The sequence below is a fragment of the Mauremys mutica genome, chromosome 8, assembly GCF_020497125.1.
Source record: "Mauremys mutica isolate MM-2020 ecotype Southern chromosome 8, ASM2049712v1, whole genome shotgun sequence".
Classification (NCBI taxonomy): Eukaryota; Metazoa; Chordata; order Testudines; family Geoemydidae; genus Mauremys; species Mauremys mutica.
The window spans coordinates 30396426-30419610 of record NC_059079.1 but is presented as its reverse complement, the minus strand read 5'-3'; the positions used below and the strand labels follow the sequence as shown (position 1 = coordinate 30419610).

Below are 23185 nucleotides of genomic sequence, written 5' to 3'. Positions count from 1 at the left end.
GTGGCATGGGTAGGGGGCTATGCCACACCACAGCCCAAGGCGTGATACCTTCAGGACTGGTAGAGTTCTTGCCTCATACATGCCTGGAAGCCTGTGTTTCTGGGGTTTAGATGGGGGGGGGGGTTTCTAGCACAAATATGAGTGGACATGTGTCCAGAAGCCAGTATAGACATAATTATAGGTATGTCCAAGAAAAACATTCAACACCATATTGAGTATTTTATTCAAAGGAAGGTCTAAATCAGGGGTAGGCACATATGCCAAAGGCATCACGCGAGCTGATTTTCAGTGGCCCTCACACTGCCCGGGTCCTGGCCATTGGTCCAGGAGGTGGGGGTGCCTGCATTTTAATTACATTTTAAATGAAGCTTCTTAAAAACATTTTTAAAACCTTATTTGCTTTACATACAATAGTTTAGTTATATATTTATAGACTTGGAGACCTTCTAAAAATGTTAAAATGTATTACTGGCACACAAAACCTTAAATTAGAATGAATAAATGAAGACTCTGTCCACCACTTCTGAAAGGTTGCCAAACCCTGGTCTAAACGGTAACTCTAGTTCCAAACTGTAACACTGCTAGAGCTGTTCATTATGGCTCCCCTCTGACACAGTAATAACATTCTAGAAAGTAAGGGTGGGCAGGAGAAGGAAAAGCTGATGCCACCAGAAGGTATATGTATAAGACATGGGGGTGGTGAGATGCAAGAAGGTTGAGCCCTTTAACATGACTGAGGCACTTTTCACCTTAGTTGGTCAACTGTCAGGCACAATCCCACGCCCAAGGAGTTCAGCATAAAAATCCAGGTTTTAAGAACTCTGCACAGAAAGGAAATCACTGCTCAAGAAAATTAAGGGGGCGCCAGGGGCTGTTTCTGCAAGTGACTTCTTAGTTTAATTGCAATGAAGTTGTGTTCTGCTTCTGAACAAGTGTTAGTGTCTGTGTATTCCTCTCAAGCTCCTGTTCCAAGTGCACCAAGTCACTTTTAGTGATACACTAGGTCACCACAATGGTAACAGCTTGGTAGAGTAGTAGTAAGGAAGAGTTATCACCTAGGAAAAAAAAAAAAAAACCTAAACAGATGCATCTCCCTTTTTACCTCTGCTCTTGAACTCCATTTTTTTTTTTTAAAAACTGTTTGGCTATTTATTCTTATCACAATCATGTTCGGCTCTCCGAAGATCTCTTGCATGTTCCGACACAAGTACTGGGTTTTCCTGACATAGACATTATTAAGAGTTACTTTTGATCATCTCCAGACACTTTATCTGCTTTCACTATTTAATAAATGACGTTTCATTAGATCCCCATTATCCTTTTCAAGAGCCAGGCTGCTCTGTGGCAGCAATAGGTTGGTGCATCTCAATAAAGATGTAATTGAGAACTTACTGAAAATTCAATTAAGCCCTTTGATTAGTTTGAAGTTAGTATGAATAAACACTAAGTGTAAGAGTAAATTAGTGAACTGCACACCTTCACCTACATGTGACCTTGAACATAAAAGCATATCTGATGCAAAATGTGTGTTTGTTATATGAAAGGGACAATTAAAAATAGCATAAATTGACACTGACTTGTGTCATCAGTGGAAGTTCTGGTTAAGTCATTGGGTCATTTTCTGCTCCCAAGACTTTAGCACTATTCTTTCTTACATATAGTGAATGCAAACCTTTATGATGCTTCCTGTGACATTTATATTGGATGGAATGAATATCTAGAATTTTTCTGGCTGTTTCTTTGAGTAGACTGCAGTACGCCAGTTTGAAATTTTGGGTTGATTCATGTGTTTTTGCTTTATTAAAGCTTTGGCACGAGGAAGAAAAAACACCAAGCAAGGTTCTCTGGAAGTGTTACTTTAAATAAAAACAAAAAAAAACCAAACACACAAAACCCAAACACAAATATATAAAAATCAAAAATTGAGTTTTCAACTAGGAACTCAATTTATTTTAAAAGGATTAAAATGTATGCATCGTTCAATTGTTAACCACAAAATGTCAACAAGTTCATATTCAATATACCATGTTGGAGAACCACAGACAAATATAGTTTAATTTTTAAAGTGTTAATACCAGTTTTTTGGCTATTCACTATGCTGAGCAAATAACTGGAGTCAGACTGATATCAATTCACAATAAATTTATTTTATGTGAGGAAAGAAGCTTGCCATTAATGAAAAATTCAGTAGAAAACAGTGCCCTCCTGCTTTCGGTCTAGATTACTCAAAAGTAGAAGCTTGGTATTAGTGAAAACTTCAGTAGAAACAATTCTGTAGGAAACATTCTTGGCACATGAAATAAAAGCTTTAAACACAAATTAAATCTGAACAGAGTATTTACCATGCAACAATAGTGGCAGAAGAGCCGGTTTCTGATGACTGGTATTCTTCTCTCTTAAGACAATAACATGGAAGACACTTAAACCTGCTTTATATAAAGTTAATTGTATATAAATATGGTGTCACCGTAACTGGCAGTCTTTAGTCAGGCCAGCCATTTAGTTTAGCAGTTCTAAGTAAGTAATAGGCACTTTGCCCTTCTGATTTCCCCTTTCACCCATCAGCCAGTCTGAATCCATTCCAGGGACACTGTACACTCTGATCACCTAAAAACAAAAACACGCCATTAACATTTGACCTAGAATAAATATTCTTGGCAATAAAGAACAAACTATTTCCAAAGGCTCAGATTTCTGATATTAGCTACATGCATATTTTTAAAAGGGCATAATTGACATGAGCTTCCATAGAGCAGTAAGCAAATGTTTGCAGAAGCCATTACTCATGATCAGTAGGAGAGAGTTTGACAAAGTAGAAAGTATTTAAAAAGGCCTGAGTTAGAAAGAGTCCCTTTTGATATTTAAATGAAACCTTGCCTTGTTATTGCTTTTATACATGTTGACTTTATATATAAATCCTCTAAACAGCAGTTTCTCTTAATACTGATAGTTCCTTGGCAACTTAAAGTTCCTCTGCAATTTAAAGTTCCTTCAATCATAGAAATGTAGGACTGAAAGGGTCCTCGATAAGTTATCTAGTCCAGTCCCCTACATTGGAAGTAGGACTAAAGATTACCTAGCCCATCCCTGACAGGTGATCTTAAAACCCTCTAATGACAGAGATGCCACAACCTCCCTAGTAATTTGTTCCAATGTTTAACTACGTTTACAGTTAGAAAGCTTTCCTAATGTCTAGCTTAAATCTTCCTTGCTGCAATTTAAGACCATTGCTTCTTGTCCTATCCTCAGAGGTTAAGGAGAACAATCTCTCTCCCTCCTCCTTGTAACCTTTTATGCACTTGAAAAGGTATGTCCCATCTCAGTCTTCTCTTTTCCAGACTAAACCAACCCAATTTTTTTTCCTCCAATCTTTCCTCATGTTTCTAAACCTTTAATCATTTTTGTTATTCTCAGGACTTTCTACAATTTGTCCATATCCTTCCTTAAATGTGGCGCCCAGAACTGGACAATACTCCAGTTGAGGCTTTATCAGTGCTAAGTAGAGTGGTAGAGTTATTTATCATGCATGCTTACAACACTTCTGCTAATACATCCCAGAATGATATTTGCTTTTTTGCTACAGTGTTTTGTTGACCAAAGAAAAACCGCAGAACCTTCTACATTCCTTCTTTCTAGGCAGTCATTTCCCATTTTATATTTGTGCAACTGCTTATTCCTTCTTAAGTGTAGTACTTTGAATTAGTCCTTACTGAATTTCATCCTATTTACTTCAGACCATTTCTCCAGATCGTTTTGAATTCTAATCCGGTCATCCAAGGTGCTTGCAACCCTTCTCAGCTTCAAATGTATAAGTGTACTCTCTCTGTCATTAGACAAATAATTTATGAAGATATTCAACAGAACTGGACCCAGAACAGATCCCTGAGGGACCCCTCTAGATATGCCCTTCTAGTTCGACTGTGAGCCATTGATAACTACTCTGAGTATGGTTTTCCAGCCAGTTGTGTACCTACTTATAGCACAGGGGAGGGCAAACTACAGCCTGTGGTTTGGATCTGGCCTGTCAGGGCTTTCAATCTGGCCTGCAGGATTGCCAGCCCCATGGTGCAGTGGGGATAAGGCAGACTCCCTGCCTACCCTGGCCCCACTCCCAGAAGCAGCCGGCACCATGTCCCTGTGGCCCCTGGCGGGGGGGGGAAGGAGGAGAGAACAGAGAGCTTTGTGCCTGGAAACCACGGCCGATGGGAGCTTTGGGGGTGGTGTCCACAGGCGAGGGCAGTGCACAGCAGAGCTGCCTGCCCCACCCCACCCCACGGAGCCACTGCTGGAGATGCTGGCCACTTCCAGGAGCAGCGCAGGGGCAGGGCAGGCAGTGCCCTGAGCCCCCTCCTGCACCCCAACCCCTTGCCCTGAGCCCCTTCCTGCATACCACATCTCCTCCAACACCCCAACCTCCAGCCCTATATTCATGGCCCTGCATACAATTTCCCCACCCAGCTGTGACCCTCAGGCCAAAAAGTTTGCCCACCCCTGTTATAGCAATTTCATGTAGGGTATACTTCTCTAGCTTATGAGATGATTATGTGAGACAGTATCAAAAGCTTTACTAAAGTAGATATGACATCTACCATCTCCCATCCACAAGGCTTATTACCCTGTCAAAGGAGGCTATTAGGTTGATTGGACATGATTTGTTCTTGACAAATCCATGTTGACTGTTAATTACCTTAGTTTATTATAGGCGCTTGCAAATTGTTTGATTTGCTCCATTATCTTTCTGTGTACTGAAGTTAAACTGACTGGTCTGTAATTCCCTGGGTTGTCCTTATTCCCCTTTTAATACATAGGTACTATATTTGCCCTTATCCAGTCCTCTGGATCTCTCTCATCCTTCACAAGTTCTCAAAGATAATAACTAACGGCTCAGAGATCTCTTCAGCTAGCTCCTTAAGTATTCGAGTCAACAGGGCCTGATGAAATACATCCTAGACTTCTAACTTGTCTAATGGCACACGTCTACACTTAAAATGCTGCATCAGTGCAGCTGCATCAACCCAGCTCTAGCACTTTAATGAAGTCACTAAGCCAATGGGAGAGAGCTCTCTCATCAGCATAGTTAGTCCACTTCCCCAAGAGAAGCTCTCCTGCCAACACAGTGCTGTCTACAAGGGAGGTTACATCAGTATAACAACATTGATCAGGGGTGTGGATATTTCACACCCGAGTGATCTAGTTATGCTGATATAGGTCCATACTGTAGACCAGACCGAAGTAATTCTTAATTTGTTCATTTCCTATTTTACCTGAGATCTTATCCCATTGGCATGCTCTTTATGTTTGTCAGAGGAGTGTTACCTTTTTTGGTGGGAAAGAAAAGAAAAGAAAAAAAAAAAGACTATATAAAACATGAAAAGGGGTGGCAGAATTGAACCCCAACTGCTTAACCCATAAGATAACACTTACTGTGCCTGCCTCACAGAAGTTATCCCCATTTTATGATATTAGGATAAGCAAGTACCAGGCATTTCAGTGACTTGCAAGAGGTGGCAGTGAAATTCTGATACATTAGGTCAGTGGTTCTCAATCAGGGGTACATATACCCCGAGGGGTACATTGAGGTCTTCCAGGGGGTACATCAACTCATCTAGGTATTTGCCTAGTTTTACAACAGGCTACAGAAAAAGCAGTAGTGAAGTCAGTAAACTAAAATTTCATACACACAATGACTTGTTTATACTGCTCTATATACTATACACTGGAATATAAATATTGTACTTTCATTTCAACTGATTTATTTTATAATTATATGGTAAAAATGAAATAGTGAGCAATTTTTCAGTAATAGTGTACTGTGATACCTTCGTATTTGTGGGTCTGATTTTGTGAGCAAGTAGATTTTAAGTGAGGTGAAACCTGGGTTATGCAAGACAAATCGGACTCCTGAAAGGGTACAGTAGTCTGGAAAGGTTGAGAGCTACTGCATTAGGTTTCACAGAGAGGTTTCTAGCCTCCACTCCAGAATACTTAAGTCACTATTTCTATGTTGAACACAAGTTTCTTAAAATAGTATTTAAGACATTTAAACTTTGTTAGTCATGAGAATACTGGTTTTAAATTACGATGCTATTTAGAAAAAGCCTCTTACCTCATCTGCAAGAAGTGATAGTTCACTGCTGTTTGCAGCATCATAATCATAGAGAACTCTAGCTTTCCTGCTGCCACTTGATGCTTTCAGTTCATTGAAGCCTGAAGTAACTACTGAATTGCTTACTGAAGGCAATGAAGCAGAGGCAGAAGCCAAGACTGAGGGAGCAGAAACACTTGGCACTGGGGTTGAGGAAGACTGATTATTGTTAGAGCGGAAGGTAGATGGAAAGCTGTGGAAAAACAAGATGACCACTGACTGAATTATTTCAACACATATGGAAGCAAGCCTTCATCACTATCGTAAGAGTTTCAATTATATGACTCTGTGACCTTTCCTACCAACAGTGTAACAGGCACAACACGTTGTGACAGCAAAGCTTATTACCTTCCTTGAAGTCTGAAGTCTAGTTCTCTTCATGCCAGTTGCATCTGTCAACACCCCAAATGGGAATCACCTTTGATTCATGGATTTCACAAGCAGAACCATTATAGCTGATAGAGCTAGCTACTAAACATTATTCATGAATGATAGGTTTTATCAGTTTCACAAATAAAACCAGCTATTGGACATGAATAGGAATATGCTACTTACAACTCAGACAATTCCCCTGACAAGAGAACATATTGCCCATTAAAACACCGCCCCCCCCCCACCACCCATGGAAGCTATTGTTGTGCAAACTCCATTTCACTCTGCCCCACACCCTCACGTACCCTCCATCAAACCACCATCCTCTACCAAGTGTTCTGGCCACTCTAGCTCAGACATCATCTTGCTGCAGATCTCCACTTTCTCCCATCAGTCCTACACAGGCTGGAAACCTCACTGGTGCTACCCCTTTCACACTCCTGATGTGGGGAAGAGATTTCACCCTTACCCTGCCTATTTTATTTCATCTCAGAATAGTATTCATGGGATTTCAATTAAAATTAAGCGCTGGAGTCTTACCCTGAGCATCTCACAATCCAAGTTGGAACTTGTATATACTGGCTGCAAACCCCAGAGTAACTACATACCTGAATAAGAACATAATTTAATCTCCTCAAATCAAGACAGAAAACTAAGCTAGGACGTCTGCCCTCCTTGCTTGGCAGCCTGCTTCTGCAGAAAGTCTGGCTGTTGCCTATATCTGACAGCACCAGTGGTCAGTCAGCTAGTACACAAGCCCAGTGGTCTACATATCCTCTTCATCCTCCTACTCTGAGCAATCAGCAGCTATGCCCCATCTATTTACAAATTAAGGGCCCTATCCAGTGTGAAAAGTGGGACTCAAAAAACTGTCCTGTCACGCTCCAGGACTAGTACAGTGGAGACTTCCTTTTCCAAGATATATGGCAGGAAGGACAGGAATTGGTTTAACCACCACTATAGTTTTAAGCTAAGTAGATTACTCCCGAGGGAATTCTGTGCCAAAAAGTTAAAAATCCTGCAAATTTTATTTGTCAATAAATAAATGTGGCTCCAGCACAGTAGTGAGGAGCACAGGCCAGTGGCTGCATTGAGGTGAGAGATCACCCTGAAGCCCTCACCTCCCCCGGTACTGGGACTTGGTAGTGAGGCTGTACCTGACCTCGACAGTGCAAAGGCCAGGCCAGCCTCAGAAACACCCCAGGGCCCTGCCCCCTGCACCAGGCGTGGGTGGGCAGGTTTAGCCCAGCAGCATCCAAGTGCAGAGGAGCTTAGTGCGGAGGGATCCAGGTGTGCGGTGAGAGGTTTCTATGTGGGGCAATCTGGGCTCAGCGGGAGATCTGGATATACAGGGGCTCAGGTGGGGGGAAGGGTTCTGGGTAAAGGAGCAAGGGGACTCTGCAGGGGGATCCAGGTGAAGGTGATCGGGGATCAGCAGGGTGGTTTGGCTGGGGGAAAATGGGGCTCAACAGGGGTGGGGTCTGAGTGTGGAGGGCTCAGTGGGAGGGTCTGGGTGCTGGGGCAGTGGGGCTTGCTGTCCAGGTGCAGCTAGTTGGGGCTCAGTGGGGTGAGAGTCCAGGTGTAGGGGGTTCATCAGAGGGGTCTGGGTGTAGGGGGAAGGGCTTACCAGGGTGAGGGTTCAATGGGCCTGCTTAATGGGGGAGCCCCAGCTGCTACTGAGGGGATTCCACATGCCAGGCTCCTGCTTCCCCCTGCAATTCCCCTATCCCCTTTTCTTCTCCATCCCCTTCCCCTCACTCCCATATTCTCCTCCCCCTGCCCTATTCCATCCCCTCTTCCTTCCCCACTGCTTCTTAACCTCAGCCCCCGTTCCCTCATTTCCCCCACCCTCCCCTTACCCAGCTCCACCATGGGCATTCATTTTTGCACAGAAAACAGGAAAGCTCCTAGCACACAGAAGTGGATCACAACTGGCACTAGGACCCAGGAAACAGCATTCAACCCCAAAAAACTGCACCCATGGTAGTCCGGGGGAGGTGGGGGCTTCAGGGTGATCTCTCACCTCAATGCAGCCATTTTCTGCAGGGAAGCACAGGAATTCTGCAGGGGTGGCTGTTTTCTGTGGGTGTGCAGTCCTGTAGAATCACCCCCCAGGAGTAGTAGATTCAAGTTTCATATGGCAGTTTGAGAGACTTTCCAGCCCATAGACTGAGCATCAGCAGGATTATGGAGACAGGGTTAAAGCCAAGTTTCAAGACCGCATTGACATATTTCCATGAACAATGGCAGTTTGTAAAAGCATGCTAAAATAAAAGCACTGTACATGCCTAGGCAAAGAAATTAGTTACGAGGAGCAATCTTCTTTAGGTTAAAACTTATGTTTTAAAGTCAGTCCTATTTGCTTTCTATAGATCAACCTAGTTCTTGAAGTCTGTACTCTTGCCATTTGTTGTTACTCAGAACAGTTTCAAAAACACTTCATTTGACTCATCATAAAAATTTAAGCTATCCAAAAATCTGTGCCCTTCTCATGTAGCTTCTCTTCAACTTTTGATTCTGCAGTATGTGTTGTATACAAGTTACTTAATTTATACTAGTGTACCATCTTTCATGGAGGCTCTCAATGTATTTTACAGATATTAAACCTCTTAACTTGTTCATAGCTAGCACAAGCACTTTATAGGTGGAAGAAATGAGGCACAGGGCTTAAGTGACAAGAAAAGACTCAGGAGTAGCAGCTTTTTCCTGCTATAGCTACTATACTCTCCCTCTCATTAAGGCAAAATTTATGCATTCCTTATCTATATAGAGAAATAGAAAGCCTCATATAGTAGAACCTCAGAGTTATGAATACCTCGGGAATGTAGGCTGTTCATAACTCTGAACAAAACATTATGGTTCTTTCAAAAGTTTACAACTGTACATTGACTTAATACAGTTTTGAAACTTTACTATGCAGAAGAAAAATGCTGCTTTTAACCATCTTAATTTAAATGAAACAAGCACAGAAAGTTTCCTTACCTTGTCAAATCTAACTTTTTTTCAACATTTAACACAGTACTGTACTGTATTTGCTTTTTTGTGTCTCTGCTGCTGCCTGATTGCATACTTCCAGTTCCAAATGAGATGTGTGGTTGACCAGTCAGTTTGTAACTGAGATTCTAATGTATGTATGTTTTGGGCTTGTTGTTTTAGCAGCCCCCATACTACATAACAAAACTTGTAAATGAGTTAGTGCAAATTATAATACTGCATCAAATTTTAAAGATACTAGTTTCAAATGCCAGTTATTTTTAAGTTTGTTTTGAGAAGTCAAGTTAATGGTAAAATTCAGTTACCACCATCACAAAAAAAAATAAAAAAATAAAAAAAAAGATTCCACTCACTGAGTATGTGTTAGAATGTGTTTCAGCAGGTCTGTTAAGAGTTCTAGTTAAAGCAGCTTGCCATTTACAAGTGGCTGCAAAAGAGAACCTTTTCTTCTAGTAAAGAAGATTGTTAACAGAAATTATTCAATTTGGGCTTGTCTACACCTTGAAAGATACCAAAATAGCTATTCCCAGATAATTATTTGGGAATAGCTGTTTTGGAATAAACCCCCATGTGAACACTGAATCCAGAAAGCTTGCTCTCCGTTGAATAAAGTGGTCTGGCATACACCATAGTTTCAGAAAAATTCTGATTGGGACAAAGGGTTTGAAATAGGGAGCTGTATGAAATGTACAGAATCTATCACCATACAATTCTTTAAAGCATTTTAGAATTTAGGCAATAGATGGTTTCTTTCACTTGCTTTAAAAAAAAACAAAAAAACAAAAAACACTTACGTTATCCAGACACTAGCAAGTAGTTTACCTACTCAGTTGCTACCATTAATTTCCCCACCAAGCTTCTCGTATTATGAAATGTATTTCTCCCGATAGTAATTTGCTTTACCAATAACCTGCTGTAACTTTGGAGAACACACCTGGTTCACAAATCAATTTAAAGGTCTTGCATGTCAACATTTAACTTGCTAATGGATCTACAAGTAGTACAATGGCCTCCACAGCATTTGACAGCTGTTTGCTAGCATGGAGCATCAACAACACAGTAGAATAATTAGAAGGATTTTGCTAGGAATCCTCTAAATCTACCATAAGTGGTCACATGTGCTCCCCATGCCTCATTATAGACTCCGCAAAGTCTCCGTCTCACTTAATGCTTCACAGCATTGGCTCTATCTATAGGTTTGGGATTTTTGCTCCACATGTGCATTAGAGGTTTGCAGAACTAACACTATACCAATTTAGTTACAACAGTGCAAGTTCTACCACCTCTAAACAAGCCCTTACACAAAGCTGAAACTATAAAAAAAGCTTTTGCAGTTTTATTACCTTCCAAGTTGTTTCTGGAGGTCCAACATATATTGGTAACATTGTGCATAATAGGTCATCTGAGCGTCAACAAAATCTGTCAGACAGCGAAGATGATGTGCCTAAAATATAGTGAAGAGTTCAAGTTTTTAGTGCACAAGAAGAATACTATACCTGCATTAAAAGGGCTGGCTTGGTAGCTTAGCATCAGTGGCAACCCTGAATTGAGGGGGGGAGAGAAGAGGAGACGGATAGGGAACAACAAATTCATGACCCAGACTTACAAGGTAATTGGGATGTTAGCACTATAGAAACAATATTTTCAGGCCTCAGACATATGTTTGCATGATGCCCACCATTTTTAATTCTCTGCCCAACTGAAGAGTTACTGTAGTACACAGTAATTTTGTAATTTGTAGCCTCAACACAGGGTGGGTCTGGTGGGGATCTCAGAAGCTTAGAAGAAAGGTGCCCAAAGGGTCTTCTTACTAGGGCCCTGGGGAGACCAGAATTAAGGTAGCTGGACAGTAACTACAGCTTAGAAGTTGAGATTCAAATGGGTATGTATTGTGTAACACATTTTAAGGTGTTAAGGAAAAATTAGCATTTTAAAAGTATTTCCAAGCAACTTCCTGTAGTTTTTTCATTTTCTTCCATTTAGATACTCACATGTGTGCTGTTGATGCCTTCCAGCAGCAGTCTAGTAATCTCTGCTTGACGGTCAAATTCACTCTGAGTTATTCGTACTTCCTGTTCAGACTGAAGAGTATAAAAACTTATTAGAAGGTTGGAAAAAAAAAACAGCTTAAAAACACTGCTTACTAACACCATTACAATTTCTATGTGAAGGCCTTGATCATACAAACACAGACAGGTGCTTAACTTTATGCATCTAAGCGGTTCCATGGACTTCAATGGGATCATTCACGTGCATGCAGTAAAGCATATGTTTAGGTGTTTGCAGGATTAGAGCCCAATTTTGCTTTCATGCGCTACAATACTGAATAGATTACAGCTACTTTGGGTACGTCTTCACTACCCGCCAGATCGGCGGGTAGCAAGCGATTTCTTGGAGTTCGATATATCGCGTCTCATCTAGACACGATATATCAAACCCCGAGTGCGCTCCCGTCGACTCCGGAACTCCACCGGAGCGAGTGGCGGTAGCGGAGTCGACGGGGGAGCCACGGACGTCGATCCCGCGCCGTGAGGACAGATAAGTAATTCGAGCTAAGGTACTTCAACTTCAGCTACGCTATTCACGTAGCTGAAGTTGCGTACCTTAGATCGACCCCCGCCCCCCCAGTGTAGACCAGGCCTTAGTGCTTTCAGACAATTTCAAATAGCCATATATGAGCCTTTTTGCCAAAATTTTAACAGAACGTTTTATTAGTCACCAAGCTTTATGTCCGATTGATCTGCCTATCCAGATAAACTTTATGCATCTAAGTGGATGCATATCTATGGGTGCCCCAAAATTAAGATCTCTAAGGAGCAAATGCAGCAAAAAATCCTGTGGCACCTTATAGACTAACAGACGTTTTGCAGCATGAGTTTTCGTGGGTGAATACCCACTTCTTCAGATGCAAGTAGTGGAAATTTCCAGGAGCAGGTATATATATGCAAGCAAGAAGCAAGCTAGAGATAACTAGGTTAGTTCAATCAGGGAGGATGAGGCCCTGTTCTAGCAGTAGTGGTGAGAAAACCAAGGGAGGAGAAACTGGTTCTGTAGTTGGCAAGCCATTCACAGTCTTTGTTTAATCCTGAGCTGATGGTGTCAAATTTGCAGATGAACTGAAGCTCAGCAGTTTCTCTTTGAAGTCTGGTCCTGAAGTTTTTTTGCTGTAGGATGGCCACCTTAAGATCTGCTATTGTGTGGCCAGGGAGGTTGAAGTGTTCGCCTACAGGTTTTTGTATATTGCTATTCCTAATATCTGATTTGTGTCCATTTATCCTTTTCCTTAGAGACTGTCCAGTTTGGCCGATGTACATAGCAGAGGGGCATTGCTGGCACATCCACCAATGTAATATATGCAGGTGAATGAACGGGTGATGGTGTGGCTGATCTGGTTAGGTCCTGTGATGGTGTCGCTGGTGTAGATATGTGGGCAGAGTTGGCATCGAGGTTTGTTGCATGGATTGGTTCCTGAGCTAGAGTTACTATGGTGCGGTGTGCAGTTACTGGTGAGAATATGCTTCAGGTTGGCAGGTTGTCTGTGGGCGAGGACTGGCCTGCCACCCAAGGCCTGTGAAAGTGTGGGATCATTGTCCAGGATGGGTTGTAGATCCCTGATGATGCATTGGAGGCGTTTTAGCTGGGGACTGTATGTGATGGCCAGTGGAGTCCTGCCCCTGGAAATTTCCACTACTTGCATCCGAAGAAGTGGGTATTCACCCACGAAAGCTCATGCTGCAAAACGTCTGTTAGTCTATAAGGTGCCACAGGATTTTTTGCTGCTTTTACAGATCCAGACTAACACGGCTACCCCTCTGATACTTGACACCATGCAAGGCACTGCATTTAGCCGTATGGAGTGGAAAGCCATCAACCTCATGAAGAAACTTGCACAAATACAGACAGATATCTTCCTTTCCAAATGCAAACGGCTGGACATCATACCAAATGAACTAAAAGTAAAAAAATCCACTGCTATCCACATACTACACAGACCACAGTGAGATGCCGCCATACTCTATCAAAGAAACTGAGGAACCACCTGATCAGCATCCTATACAACAAACAGGAAAACATCAAAAAAGAGCTCTCCAACCTGGAGACTCATTAATAACTAAACTTCCATACAAACGGAAGTCACTAAAATAAGACAGGAGATCTACATGACTCACTTCACCGCTCTACAAAGGAAAAAAGGACTGTAAGCTGTCTAAACTCCTACCTGCTACGTGGGGCCACAACTGTGGTACCCCTAACCCACCCAGCAATATCGTCAATCTATCCAACCCAACACTCAGCCCAGAAGAAAAGTCTGTCCTATCTCGGGGACTCTTTCTGCCCTGCCACCCCCACCAACATGATCCAGATCGCCGCAGAACTGTAAGCCTACTTTCGCCGCCTCCGACTCAAAGAATACTTTCAGGACAACACTGAACAGTGCACTGATACACAGTTACCCTCCCACCAACAGCACAAGAAGAAGAACTCCACATGGACTCCTCCTGAGGGTCAAAAGGACAGTCTGGACCTATACATTGAATGCTTCCGCCGACGTGCACAGGCAGAAATTGTGGAAAAACCAACATCGCTTGCCTCATAACCTAAGTCGTGCAGAACGCAATGCCATCCACAGCCTCAGAAACCATCCTGACATTATAATCAAAGAGGCTGATAAAGGAGGTGCTGTAGTCATGAACAGGTCTGACTACCAAAAGGAGGCCGCCAGACAACTCTCCAATACCAAATTCTACAGGCCACTTCCCTCAGATCCCACTAAGGAATACACTAAGAAACTGCATCATCTACTCAGGACACTCCCTACACTAACACCGGAACAAATCAACATACCCTTAGAGCCCTGACCAGGGTTATTCTATCTACTACCCAAGATCCACAAACCCGGAAATCCTGGACGCCCCATCATCTCGGGCATTGGCACTCTCACTGAAGGACTGTCTGGATATGTGGACTCTCTACTCAGACCCTATGCCACCAGCACTCCCAGCTATCTCCGTGACACCACTGATTTCCTGAGGAAACTACAATGCATTGGTGACCTTCCAGAAAACACCATCCTAGCCACCATGGATGTAGAGGCTCTCTACAAACATCCCACACACAGATGGAATACAAGCTGTCAGGAACAGTATCCCTGATGCCTCAGCACAACTGGTTGCTGAGCTCTGTGCCTTTATCCTCACACACAACTATTTCAAATTTGATGACAATATACATCTCCAGATCAGTGGCACCGCTATGGGCACCCGCATGGCCCCACAATATGCCAATATTTTTATGGCCAACCTGGAACAACGCCTTCTTAGCTCCTGTCCACTCATGCCCCTTCTCTACCTATGCTACATTGATGACATCATCATCTGGACCCATGGGAAGGAGACTCTGGAAAAATTCCACCAAGATTTCAACAGCTTCCACCCCACCATCAACCTCAGCCTGGACCAATCTACACGGGAGGTCCATTTTCTAGACACCACGGTGCAAATAAGTGATAGTCACATCAACACCACCCTATACCGAAAACCTACCGACCGCTATGCCTACCTTCATGCCTCCAGCTTCCATCCCGGGCACACCACAAGATCCATTGTCTACAGCCAAGTACTGAGGTACAATCGCATCTGCTCTAACCCCTATGACAGAGACCAACACCTACAAAATCTCCACCAAGCATTCTCAAAACTACAGTACCTGCACGAGGAAATAAGGAAACAGATCAACAGAGCCAGACGTGTACCCAGAAGCCTCCTACTGCAAGACAAACCCAAGAAAGAAACCAACAGGACTCCACTGGCCATCACATACAGTCCCCAGCTAAAACCCCTCCATGTGATGGCCAGTGGAGTCCTGTTGGTTTCTTTCTTGGGTTTGTCTTGCAGTAGGAGGCTTCTGGGTACACGTCTGGCTCTGTTGATCTGTTTCCTTATTTCCTCGTGCAGGTACTGTAGTTTTGAGAATGCTTGGTGGAGATTTTGTAGGTGTTGGTCTCTGTCTGTTCACCCACGAAAGCTCATGCTGCAAAACGTCTGTTAGTCTATAAGGTGCCACAGGATTTTTTGCTGCTTTTACTGATCCAGACTAACACGGCTACCCCTCTGATAAGGAGCAAATGAAATTTAGATTTAATCCCAGTCTGAGGTTTTAACTTCTCTGATACACTAGAAAATGAATTAGGCCAACAGCAAAACTTCAAGACTTCGTATAGAACTAATATTTTTACAACTCTTTCAAGTTCATGGATTACTCTAATGCTCCTAGTTAGCCTACAGTTATTAGCAATTTTAGAACAAGTCTAAAATGATCTAGTAACATTAACATAAGAACAAGTCATTCTGAATTCCACACTGTTCTGAGCAACCAATGCCACCCAAATTGCACATGACTATATAATCAGAGTTGCAGTATCCAAAATTCATTGTTCTGAGGTTTCTAGTGGGAAGTATGCAGTCCTGGTATCTAGATTCCTTTCTCAGTGCTTTTAAATTTGACCATTTAGTATCTGGTCTCTGTATGGGATAATTCAGCAGGCAGAAGTCTGTCTTTGCCTGAGGTGCAGCAGTTAACTACTCTTACAATAAGGGAAATGAATTTACAAGACCTATTGAAGTGGCACAACTTTTTTTCTTGCATGTCATTTTACCTGAAACTATATTTCTGCTCATCCTACTATGAATAGTTCCATGGGAACACAGAAGTGACTCATTCAAAAGGAATATGCACAGAAGAATTATGGAACTAAAATATTTCTGGGTTAAGTTCTTACAGCCACTTTTGAAATTGCTTAAAAGACAGTGAAGAAGCTGTGGAGAACTAAGTATACAGTTGGTATTTAGTAATGAGATGATCTATAATTTAGCAAACAAGCTAGTTCATATCAACTTTCCAAATTTTATGCAAAGTGTCCCAAATGGACAGCCTGGGTCCATTAGAACTTGTTCTGTTAGAAGTCTTTCAGGACAAGCTAGCTTACTTCTCCCTCTCCCCCCCCCCAGAAAAACAAAGTCTTACTTTCAGAGAAAAATAGTAGAGACATTTACTATAAATTCGTATGCCTGAAGTGTTGACGCATATTGCGTCAGAAGTTAGGACTTCACCAGCACAATGAACTCATGGCTGGCCATTCGGAAAGAGCTGTGTAAGAACAGCAAGGAAAATAGGAGGGTTTGTGTATGTTTTGTTTTGGTGTTTGTTGTTTTGCAGGAGAGAGGTGGGAAGGTTGGTGGGGGGAGGAAGAAGAGTTGACTTTCCTGCTTTTGCACTCTACACAGCTTCCCAATGGATGGGAAAACTAGTTAACTGTTCAGTTTTACAAAAGTAACTCTTTTTTGGTACTTCAACTTGCAGTAAATTTCAGGGGATTGTTTTTAAAACATGTAGATATGAAATTGTAACAAGGCTGATACTTTAATGAAACAGTGCAGAGGGCAAATTATCCACTTTAATGATAGAGAAAATAAAGCAGATTCCTTCTCTTATCAATTTCATAATGACAAAATAAGAAGTTATACAACTGTGTGTTAAACAGGTGCACACTGAATTAGTTCACCAGACAGAAGGGCCTTTGGAAGCATCACTGCTTTTAAAATCAAGCTTACTTGCTATATGCAGAGCGTTACTTGAACTGGAGGTTGCGATGGCATGCTCCAAGATCTCTAGTTTCTTCATCTTCCCATGCATTGCCTCATCCCCTTTTTCACGGCCACTGATTGAAGTGTAGCATTATGGCATACCGATTTATATCGCTGGGGTAAAACTGGTACACATGCACAACGGACATTCTGAGCGCATGCAACTTTTAACCTTATCACCTCTGAGAAGGGTTAAGGAAAGAGCCTTGAAAGACCCCTGTGTACCCCTCAGGGTATATGTTCCCCTGGTTGAGAACCACTGACCTAATTTATCAGAATTTCACTGCCACCTTATGCAACCAGTCAGTGAAACCTCCCAGCTGAATAGGAAATAGCAGATGACTGTCACTGTCTTGCCATGAAGGGCCCTTGACATGATACCTGCTCTCCACCTCAGTTCAGAATACGGATTTGTAAGCCTTCCGGGCTGAAAAGCTTATTGATAGATAACCAGGGGAAGAACACAGCTGACAGAGCATCTCTGCCTCAGTTTCTTCCTCAATATTGCATGTCCTGAATAAAGCGGTCTCTGATGTTGTTTCCAACCTGAGAGTGGAGTTTGTTTCTTCCACAGTATAGTGCGTCCAGTGCATGCAACACTTCAAAAAAGAAAGTTAATTGGAAAGGGTGCAGAAGAGCTATAAGACTAATTCAAGGTCTGGAAGTCATGCCTTACATTAAGAGACTAAAGCAGTTCAGTCTATTTAAGTTCACTCAAGAGAAAGTTAAGGGGCAACGATCATCTACGCGTGCCTAACTATATGGGAAAGATTTGATAAACTAAGCTAGCAGAAGCAGGCATAACGATCCAATGGTTAGAAACTGAAGCTAGACCAATTTGAACTAAAAAAAAAATAATTCTGTGCTTTATTTCAACAGTGAAGGCAATTACATCCATAAGATTAGTTGTTCAAGTGGTTAAGTGATTCTTCATCAACTAGAGTCTTAAAAGCAACACTGGAGATATATTTCTAGTGATACGCTTTTTCAAAGTTATGGTTTGATTCAGAGATTAGTTTATAAATCAGACTCCCCTCCCTCCCCGGGCTTTCAATAAAGGGGAAGCTAGATCAACCTATATGCATTTAGATCAGTTACTGGGCCTTCAGAAGGAGGCGTGAGCTTTAGGTTGGAGGATTTGACTGAGTGGTCTCTGGTTTTATTACTTTTTCATTTTTTAAGTTCTACAGCACTTGCAGCAACAGATAGGTACTTTATAAAAGTAATAAATTCAGAGAGCGTCTAGCCTCTCTTTGTTAAGATTTGAAAACAAATAAGCCAATAGCTTGAAAAGTTGGCACTGGATTTTTCTTTAGATACTCCAAACACAGCTCTCTAGACCACTTCTCTGCTAGTTGGGTGATGGAATGCCATTCAGGCTGCTGCCAACTGCACCATGACTAGTCTCCAGATTCCCCCAGAGAGCTGCTTGTAGCAGCCTGTATAACCTCGTCACAGAATGGTAGCTCAATAGTACAGAACAGCATGATTTGGCAATGACCTCTGATGTACTACTCCCAGCTCTCAGATGCCTTAAGACTTTTCTTCTTAGCCCTGGTCTACACTTGGGGGGTGGGGGAGAGAAAGAATCGATCTAAGTTACGCAACTTCAGTTATGTCAATAATGTAGCTGAAGTCGACGTACTTAGATCGACTTACTGTGGCGTCTTCACCGTGGTGAATCGACTGCTGCCACTCACCCGTCGACTCTGCCTGCGCCTCTTGCGGTGCTGGAATACAGGAGTCGACAGGAGAGGGCATCTAGACTAGATGCGATAAATCAATCCCCACTGGATCGGCAGGCAGTGTAGACATTCCGTATGGCAAAACTAGGGGTAAGAAAGGGGAACCAGTTTGATAGTGTTTATGAAAGCACTGTATGTGTACTAAAAATCCAACAGAAGGCATACAGAAGCCTCTAGTCAGTCAAGTGAAGTCTCAAAATATCATCTTGCCAATCTATGGTTTTTTGTCTTGCATTCCATTAATTTGCAGGCAATTAGTTGTTTTGCAGGTCCACCCAAGAGTGCTAAGGCTAGCACTGCTTCTCCTTTTTCCACCCTCCTTTAGATGAGCTTGCTACTTCCACAGTATCAGTTCCCCATTTGAGTACTAGGAGGCCAACAGTTCAATGTCGGTCTCTTAATTGGCAGCTCAGAGAACTACCATACAATCCTTCCGGAAAAAAAAAAATAAAAATCAATCTACAAAGAAATTTGTTACTCTGATTTGTTTGCAATAAGATACTGTCCTACTAAATTAACTTTTGTAAGAGAAGCCCTACTGTCTTGTTACTTGCAGGCTTACAGTCTTTTCATATTATATCTTGCCACAAGAATGTCACATGGTGGCAGTAGTTACCCAGAAACAGTATTTCTTCAAATTCCAAGTTTATTCCTAAGCACTACCCTGATGATGTACCTCACTTCACTATTGGTATCTGAAATTCTCTGTAAGGGGCTAAATAGCTGATGCAATACAGCAGAATGACTGCCAGCAATGTCTTAACTACAAGAACATGGAACACCCTTTATTACACTGTACCAAACAAGTAACTGTTTCATAATGCTGCAGTTTCTGAATGGTTTACTTACTTTTGTCACTTCCTCTGCCCAAATCTGGTCAGCATTAAGAGTTAAGACAGACATTTAGAACAGCAGAGAATGGTTTTAACACAGTAAAGCCATACTTGTGTATTCTTTAATAATTCCTCCCCCCCCATCCCCCCGCAAAAAAAAAAAAAAAGATGTAAAGAGTGGATAACTGTGACTCATTGCACCCCTATGAAGGCCTTTGCTATGAACTATGTTCAGTCAAGAAAATGTAATGCATTCTTTAAACACAATAAAGAATTCCAGCTTAAACTGCATACATATAGCACAGGGGTCGGCAACCTTTCAGAAGTGGTTTGCCGAGTCTTCATTTATTCACTCTAAGTTAAGGTTTCGCATGCCAGTAATACATTTTAATGTTTTTAGAAGGTCTGTTTCTAGAAGTCTATCATATACATACAACAATGGTTTAGTTATAAAGTAAACAACATTTTTAAAATGTTTAAGGAGCTTCATTTAAAATTAAATTGAAATGCAGAGCCTGCCCGACCAGTGGCCAGGACACAGGCAGTGTGAATGCCACTAAAAATCAGCTCGCGTGCCGCCTTCGGCAAACGTGCCATAGGTTGTCTACCCCTGCTATAGCACTATATTACATGCATTATGTGATATTATGGAGCTATTATAAAAAAAACCTTAAGTGGATACTCTACAGAGCAAAAGTGATAGAAATCCAAATTCTGTAAAAATGGAATACCTGTCTGTAAAACATGAAGCTCTTACAATGTAAAATATGTAACTATTTGGAAAATGGATACAAACTAGACAGCCTAAAATTACTTATTGCAAGTTATAAATTAATGATTTTTAATTTAGTTATGGATACTTTAAGGTTTATTAAGGTTGAAATATTGATCAACTGAAAGATATGCTCACCCTTCACAAGAGCCTACTAGAAAAAACTATGTTAAATATAAAACAGTGAAATTGAGACAAGTGATTTCTCTTGCCATCTTAATTCCATTATTGGTTGCTGCCTTCACAAGGACTTGCAATAAATTGGATAATTTCAGGAAACTGGACAATTGATTAAAAATGCTATTGTGACATCACAATAAGTTTAATATTAAACTGAATACAGCTACAACAGGAGTCTTCCTCACAATGCAGCTTTCCCTTAGTTTATTACATTGAAATTAGAAGTTTTTTGGAAAGCTACTCTGACACTGTCAAAGTTGTGGTTAAAACATGCAATTATGACTCAAGACTTCATTAGTTTTATAATGAGAGGTAAGATTCTTTGGTTTAACAATTCACGTTCCATCAATGATGGAACCTTTAACACTTCAGTGTTTATTTACGTTACAGGCCACACTGAAAATCAATGCCGTATTGTACCAGATGCTGTACAGACTGAGGACACCACCTGAAGGAGGAACCATCATAAAATATTGTGCACGTTCTACAGAAGTAGTTTTGACTAGTGTGCTAACACTCTGGTCTAATAACAGTATTTAAATATTTTCTAGACTGAGAAAGAATCAGCAAATCTTTGCAACAAGCATCTTACAATTGTTATTTCTAAATTAGCCCAATAATTTCATTGTCATATTCAGAGTTTCAATTGTTCGTATAATTAGTTTGATATCAAAGACAAGAAAGAGTCCCTGAAATATTTAGATTCAAAGTTTATTCCAACTGTGATAAATAGGAGATCATGATAGCATGGAAACTACAAATATTTGAATTATTGGATTAAATAATCTCAACATCCTAATAACATCTAGAGTCTAATCAAATGCTATGCTATTAAGTTGCTCATAAAAACTGTTATGTCTTTGTTTGTTTTCCTGGCTCATTGGGCGGGTTTACTGTGAAATCTAGAATCATTAAAGGTAATTAATGCAAATCCATAGAAATACGACACTTGTATATACTGGCTTGGACCGGATTTAAGAGGTGAGCAAACAAACATCCCTCTGTCCCCCCCTCAAAAAAACAAAAACAAACAAAAAAAAAAAACAACCTGCATGAAAGGTCAACCTGCACTGACTGTGGTTCTGCAGAAAAGGACCTAGGGGTTACGGTGGACGAAAAGCTGAATATGAGTCAACAGTGTGCCCTTGTTGCCAAGAAGGCTAATGGCATTTTGGGTTGTATAAGTAGGGGCATTTCCAGCAGATCAAGGGATGTGATCATTCCCCTCTACTCAGCACTGGTGAGGCCTCATTTGGAGTACTGTGTCCAGTTTTGGGCCCCACACTACAAGAAGGATGTGGATAAATTGGAGAGAGTCCAGCGGAGGGCAACAAAAATGATTAGGGGGCTGGAGCACATGACTTATGAGGAGAGGCTGAGGGAACTGGGATTGTTTAGTCTGCAGAAGAGAAGAATGAGGGGGGATTTGATAGCTGCTTTCAACTACCTGAAAGGGGGTTCCAAAGAGGATGGATCTAGACTGTTCTCAGTGGTATCTGATGACAGAACAAGGAGTAATGGTCTCAAGTTGCAGAGGGGGAGGTTTAGGTTGGATATTAGGAAAAACTTTTTCACTAGTAGGGTGGTGAAGAACTGGAATGGGTTACCTAGGGAGGTAGTGGAATCTCCTTCCTTAGAGGTTTTTAAGGTCAGGCTTGACAAAGCCCTGGCTGGGATGATTTAGTTGGGTTTGGTCCTGCTTTGAGCAGGGGGTTGGACTAGATGACCTCCTGAGGTCCCTTCCAACCCTGAGATTCTATGATTCTATGACTGCAGATGAAACTGAACCAAAGCATGTACAGCCCCACCAGATGATGGGTAATCTCTGGTAAATTTAACTTGTGTTTATGACACTATTTTATGACATGTCCTCTGTAATGCTTTTGACTGGTTTGGGGTGCCCTCAAGGACACTGCAAAGCAGTGTGAGGTGCAGTCCCCCTGAAATGGTCCTGTACAAAATACTATGGGGAAAGTTAACTAATGCATTTCAGTTGTTTTCCCACAACTGCACTTAATTTTTTTTACTATTGAAAAATTAAGTTGGTACATTAAGCTTTCTGACATCAATAAAGTTGTGGAAACAAGGCTATAGTATTGCACGCAGTCTGACAGGGACAATTTAACAAATATAGAGCCATGAGTCATTTATCTAGTACTTTTTTGTATTATTCAAGCAAGGACTCCAAGAAATTGGAATATTGATTCAGTTCTCCATTCCAAATATTTGATATGACAATTAAGGCCACTAGAGATGGATAGCAAGAGGAAACACTTTGTAAAAGAATGTATGAACACAGGAGGCCAACAAACCTTTAGCCATTTTACATGCAGCAAGTTGAGCATGTAAGAGACATTTACCATAATGTTATTTTCTTCAGGCTGAGACGTGTTTAGTTGCTTTAGTGCACAGATAGAGACAAAACCAGGTTACACTGTTATTACTGCAGGTGAACAATACGTTACAGAACACAGAATAGTTAAACACTGCAAGATTGAACT

General features: G+C 41.5%; 1 protein-coding gene across 4 annotated transcripts in view; it reads right to left on the bottom strand.

Annotated features, from left to right (window-relative positions):
- Positions 1-2127: 2127 nt before the first annotated feature.
- SH3GLB1 (SH3 domain containing GRB2 like, endophilin B1) overlaps positions 2128-23185 on the bottom strand; it is a 40676-nt gene continuing 19618 nt past the window's right edge. For 3 of the 4 annotated variants that reach the window (XM_045027720.1, XM_045027717.1, XM_045027718.1), the window contains 5 exons: positions 19749-19772; positions 11503-11592; positions 10855-10955; positions 6107-6338; positions 2128-2607 (listed from right to left, as the gene is read on the bottom strand). In XM_045027720.1, the coding sequence (XP_044883655.1) occupies positions 2500-2607; positions 6107-6338; positions 10855-10955; positions 11503-11592; positions 19749-19772 (555 nt within the window). In that variant the 3' untranslated portion in view covers positions 2128-2499. The remainder of the gene's footprint in view (positions 2608-6106; positions 6339-10854; positions 10956-11502; positions 11593-19748; positions 19773-23185) is intronic. The other variant, XM_045027719.1, reaches the window with a different exon arrangement.